The 6161-nt window shown below is 49.8% G+C and overlaps 1 protein-coding gene and 1 pseudogene across 1 annotated transcript in view; one reads left to right on the forward strand and one right to left on the reverse strand.

Annotated features, from left to right (window-relative positions):
* Positions 1-5768, forward strand: part of LOC134933802 (uncharacterized) — a 31418-nt gene extending 25650 nt beyond the window's left edge. The window contains exons 5-6 of the mRNA XM_063929262.1: positions 1644-1868; positions 5410-5768. Of these exons, the coding sequence (XP_063785332.1) occupies positions 1644-1868; positions 5410-5429 (245 nt within the window). The 3' untranslated portion in view covers positions 5430-5768. The remainder of the gene's footprint in view (positions 1-1643; positions 1869-5409) is intronic.
* On the reverse strand, positions 2330-2448 carry LOC134937209 (5S ribosomal RNA; annotated as a pseudogene).
* Positions 5769-6161: the final 393 nt, after the last annotated feature.

The following is a 6161-nucleotide window of genomic DNA, read 5'->3' on the forward strand; positions in this document are numbered from 1 at the left end:
TACCGATACATCGCTATAACATCTCTACTTGTAACCACCCAACGCATAAGTACGCATGGGTTATTGCTCCCTACTACAATATCTTTCAAAGCCACTTCATATTTCTCTAACTACCCCTCATATATCTCACTGCCCCCATATCTCTCTGACGGGTGGTCTTCTGTATGCTGGCGGTCGGGCTCCCGGCGCTCAGTATACCGGCGCCGGGAGCCCGACAGCCGGCATACCGACACTTATTTTCCCTCGTGGGGGTCCACGACCCCCATAGAGGGAGAATAAAATAGTGTGGCGCGCATAGCGCGCTACCGTGCCCATAGCGTGGCGAGCGCAGCGAGCCCGCAAGGGGCTCATTTGCGCTCGCCACGCTGTCTGTAAGCCGGCGGTCGGGCTCCCGATCGCCGGCCAGCCGTAGTGAACCCCTCTCTGACTACCCCTTCCATATCTCTCAATAACTGCCCCTATATTTCACTAGCTCCCCATATCTCTCTAACTACCCCATCCGTAGCTCTCTCTCACTTCCCCCATCCGTAGCTCTCTCACTTCCCCCATCCGTAGCTCTCTCACTTCCCCCATCCGTAGCTCTCTCTCACTTCCCCCATCCGTAGCTCTCTCTCACTTCCCCCATCCGTAGCTCACTCTCACTTACCCCTCCGTAGCACTCTCTCACTTACCCCTCCGTAGCACTCTCTCACTTCCCCCTCCGTAGCACTCTCTCATTTCCCCCTCCGTAGCTCTCTCACTTCCCCCTCCGTAGATCTCTCACTACCACCTCCATAGCTCTCTCTCACTACCACCTCCATAGCTCTCACTTCCCCCTCCATAGCTCTCTCTCACTACCACCTCCATAGCTCTCACTTCCCCCTCCGTAGATCTCTCACTACCACCTCCATAGCTCCCTCTTCCCCCTCCATAGCTCTCTCTCACTACCACCTCCATAGCTCTCACTTCCCCCTCCGTAGATCTCTCACTACCACCTCCATAGCTCCCTCTTCCCCCTCCATAGCTCTCTCTCACTACCACCTCCATAGCTCTCACTTCCCCCTCCGTAGATCTCTCACTACCACCTCCATAGCTCCCTCTTCCCCCTCCATAGCTCTCTCTCACTACCACCTCCATAGCTCTCACTTCCCCCTCCGTAGATCTCTCACTACCACCTCCATAGCTCCCTCTTCCCCCTCCATAGCTCTCTCTCACTATCACCTCCATAGCTCTCACTTCCCCCTCCGTAGATCTCTCACTACCACCTCCATAGCTCCCTCTTCCCCCTCCATAGCTCTCTCTCACTATCACCTCCATAGCTCTCACTTCCCCCTCCGTAGCTCTCGCTCACTTACCCCTCCGTAGCTCTCGCTCACTTCCCCCTCCGTAGCTCTCGCTCACTACCCCCTCCGTAGCTCTCGCTCACTACCCCCTCCGTAGCTCTCGCTCACTACCCCCTCCGTAGCTCTCGCTCACTACCACCTCCATAGCTCTCTCTCACTTCCCCCTCCATAGCTAACCTAACTAAAATCTGTCTTTCATCTCAATATTTTCCATCTGCAGCCTCATATCATTATATGTCTGCCATAAACGTAGCCATCGGCCACTGAGCGTTATGAGGTTATAGTGAGACAGACCATAACACTTCCATTGTGTCTTCACAGTCACTGTCTCGCACTACGGCACAATGGTTTCAGTACAAGGGAGCGGGATAGACAAGAGCCCCCTCCAGGAGGAGGAAATCACCTGTAATGAGGAACGTTGTAACGGTAGGGTGGAAGAACGCTCCTCCCAACAGAAGGACAAGAAGAAGAGTCTGCTAAAATGGCTGATCCCCCAATGTCTGCAAACGGCAATCGACAAATGGAAACAAAAACGTTACTCACCAGGTGACCGATATGAAAGGGTTAATGACATATATTCACACTTCCAATCATTACAAAGATGAGTGTCTCTTTAAAAGTAGTGTGGGGGAAGGGAGATGTATCAAGTCTGTCAGGTTGGACACCTCTCCCCATTAATGTCTGTAACCTGCTAGCTGTGATCCAGAGACAGCAGCTGGAAAAGGAGAGCTATGGTAGATTTGCCTTGGTCAACTCTCTTTCTTCGAAGTCTGGTACACAGAAGAATCACAGTCTCCCGCTACACAGTGTCCAAGAGAAAAGAACCCATAGAAGCCAGGTGTGTTGGGGTGGGCGCCCTGTGGACCCGAAGGACCTTGAAGAAAGGAGTTAACAAAGGCAAGTCTACCATAACTAATTTTCTTCTTCAGTATCCATAGGGCTCTACAGGGGAGACAATGGGGATGTTACATAGTTTCTGAGGTTGAAAAAAGACAACTTGTCCATCGAGTTCAAAGCAACAGGTATTCCCAGGTGGTATCCCATCCAAATACTAACCAGGCCCAACACTGATTAGCTTCCAAGATCAGATGAGATTGGGTATATCCAATGTGGTGTGGCTGTATGTCTCAAAGCAGTTGTTCAAGGGAGGGAACGCTCCGGAGCGGAGAGAAGAATCTGACGTCCAAATAAGGCATCCTAAGAGGTAAATGTATCAAAGGCATAGAACCTGAGAAAGGTGTGTACAGAAGACCACGTAGCTGCCTTGCAGAGTTGTTCGGCAGACGCGCCACAGTGGGCTGCTCACGACAGAAACCCGCAGAGCGAGTATAATGAGCAGAGACTGTATAAAGAACGGAGAGGTCAGCCTGTGTGTCAGTCTGTGAGATAGTCATGAGAAGCCATCTGGCCGTGATCTGTTTGTAAGCTGGCCAGTCCCTCTTGCGGAATCCGTAGAGGACAAAGAGGGAATACGATTTCTGGATGGAACTGGTACGATCCACGTAAATCCAAGGGGGCCTACCAAGCCGAGCGGTCCAGGGAGTGGAAGGCTGGTACCACAATTTTATTGTTAAGGTGGAAACGGGGACACTATCTTGGGAAGGTAGCCAGGTAGAGTACGAAAAACATTCCTGTCCCGATGAAAGAACAGAAAGGCAAAGCGACAGGAGAGCGTTCCCAAATCAGACACCCTTCAGGCCGATGCAATAGCAAGAACAAAAAGTCTTTGACATTAGCCATTTGAGGTCCTTTGATTCCAGGGGTTCAAATTGAGGCTGCTGAAGCGCCTGGAGAACCACTGACAAAGCCCATGGAGCCACTGGAGGGACAAAGGGAGGTTGAATACATATGACACCCTTAAGAAAGGTACCAACATCAGGCAGTTCAGCAATTCTGCCCTGGAATCAGATTGACAGAGCAGAGACGTGGGGAGAGGTATCCAACCTGTAAAAGTTTTAGGCAGGTGTGGAAAAAATGCTGCAAGGTAAGAATGCTTTCAAAAATAGAAGCGTTAGTTTATTTTTTATCAATTAACAAAATGCAAAGTGAATGAACAGACTGACCACCCATCTCATTACTCACCGACACATGTCCCAGGTCACCCAGCAGGTGCACAGGTGTACTCATTACTCACCGACACATGTCCCTGGTCACCCAGCAGGGGCACAGGTTTACTCATTACTCACCGACACAATTCCCAGGTCACCCAGCAGGTGCACAGGTTACTCATCACTCACTGACACAGTTCCCAGGTCACCCAGCAGGTGCACAGGTGTACTCATTACTCACTGACACATTTCCCAGGTCATCCAGCAGGTGCACATGTGTACTCATTACTCACTGACACATTTCCCAGGTCACCCAGCAGGTGCACAGGTGTATTCATTACTCACTGACACATGTCCCAGGTCATCCAGCAGGTGCACATGTGTACTCATCACTCACTGACACATGTACCAGGACACTCAGCAGTACTCATTACTCACCGATACATTTCCCAGGTCACCCAGCAGGTGCACAGGTGCACTCATTACTCACTGACATTTCCCAGGTCAGCCAGCAGGGACACTCATTACTCACTGACACATGTCCCAGGTCACCCAGCAGTGGCACAGGTGTACTCATTACTCACTGACACATGTCCCTGGTCACCCAGCAGGTGCACAGGTGTACTCATCACTCACTGACACAGTTCCCAGGTCACCCAGCAAGTGCACAGGTGTACTCATTACTCACCGACATTTCCCAGGTCACCCAGCAGGTGCACAGGTGTACTCATCACTCACTGACACAGTTCCCAGGTCACCCAGCAGGTGCACAGATGTACTCATTACTCACTGACACAGTTCCCATTCCCAGGTCACCCAGCAGGTGCACAGGTGTACTCATCACTCACTGACACATGTACCAGGACACCCAGCAGGTGCACAGGTGTACTCATTACTCACCGACACATTTCCTAGGTCACCCAGCAGGGACACTCATTACTCACTGACACATGTCCCAGGTCACCCAGCAGGGGCACAGGTGTACTCATTACTCACTGACACATTTCCCAGGTCTCCCAGCAGGGGCACAGGTGTACTCATTACTCACAGACACATGTCCCAGGTCACAGGTGTACTCATTACTCACTGACACATTCCCCAGGTCTCCCAGCGGGTGCACAGGTGTACTCATTACTCACGGACACAATTCCCAGGTCACCCAGCAGGTGCACTGGTGTACTCATTACTCACTGACACAGTTGCAAGGTCATCCGGCAGGTTTACAGGTGTACTCATTACTCACTGACACAGCCTATGGTGAGGTGTGTGTGTGTGTTGGGGGGGGGGGTAAATTAAGCCATAATCCCCACAACTAGCACTCCCATCATAGTTACAAGACGTTAGTACGTCATGGTGTCCACCAAGTACAATAAGACAGAATCAGGTGAGCAGTGCTGTTCTTCATGCCTATAATACACTAATTTCTGACATTGAAATACACAGAACTGACAGTTCATTCATTTTAAGACACATAAAAGTATAGCTACGAAACTACCCAGATTGTACAGTTTATTGTGGAGTAATAGGAAGCTGCATTTATGACACTTTTGAGTGGTGAATAAAGAAAGAGAATCTGAACATTGGACTTTGCGTGCTATTACTGGCTCCAGGTCACACAATAAAACATCCCTACAGATTGTACACCTGCGAGCTGGTTCTTCCTACCTCTATGACTGTTCGTTATTACCCAGTTTTGATTTATCATTATTTCCAATTGTAAAGTGCAACAGAATATGCTGCGCTATATAAGATACGGTTATTAAATAAACAAATTGTCTAGAACAGACCTACATAGAGTATACAGTACATGAACTTCCCGTAACTTTGGCCACCAGATGGCGCTGTTCTATCAGTCTATGACACAATATTACATGTCACCCTCAGCCACACCATCTATGTGAATAGATCTATATGGAGACAAAGTTCTCAGTAGTGTCGCTCACGTCCACACGGATTACCGCTAGATACACGGCTGCCATGTATGAAGCAGTGATAATATTCAGAGTCGGTTCTCACACCAGATTTTAATTTAATTTTAGGAAAAAATTATGGAGGTTAAAAAGGAGGAAGAGGAGGAGGTGGAATGAGAAGGCCGCAGCGGGACCGGACACCATTTGGCGCCTTCTGATCTCTAAGACACCACTGAATCCGGCGGCTCATGCAAGAAAAGACGGAAAACCTGCGAGGAATCCGTTTCCCCCCATTCCTCCAGGAAAGGGCCAAAGTTCGGAGGAAGGAACAAGTAGAGGATGAGGGCTGCCAGGTTCCGCTGCAGGTCTTCATTTTATATAGAAAATCAGGATTTTGGTACTTACCGATAAATCCCTTTCTCCGATTCCACAGGGGCCACTGGAGCGCAGTTACAATGGGGAAATAGTAGGCCGTAACTGGGAGCTGGCACTTTAAAACTCAAACACTGTGGCTAGCTCCTCCCCTACTATGTCCCCCCTCCAAGCCAGTCTACGTAAAACTGTGCCCGAGGAGAGCTGGAATAAACTAACGTTAAAGTAGAGGAGGTTAACGCCGTCATGTAAACCAGGATAACACAAAACCAACTTGGAACCTAACAAAAGGTTAACCAAAAACAAACAAGCAGTCACATAAGTGATCTGCGAACAAGGAGGAGACAGCGCTGGGTGGGCGTCCAGTGTCCCCTGTGGAATCGGAGACAGGGATTTATCGGTAAGTACCAAAATCCTGATTTCTCCTTCATCCACTAGGGGACACTGGAGCGCAGTTACAATGGGGACGCCCCAGAGCTCCCAAAACGGGCGGGAGAGCGCTGAGAGTC

The sequence above is a fragment of the Pseudophryne corroboree genome, chromosome 6 (genome assembly GCF_028390025.1).
Source record: "Pseudophryne corroboree isolate aPseCor3 chromosome 6, aPseCor3.hap2, whole genome shotgun sequence".
Lineage (NCBI taxonomy): Eukaryota > Metazoa > Chordata > Amphibia > Anura > Myobatrachidae > Pseudophryne > Pseudophryne corroboree.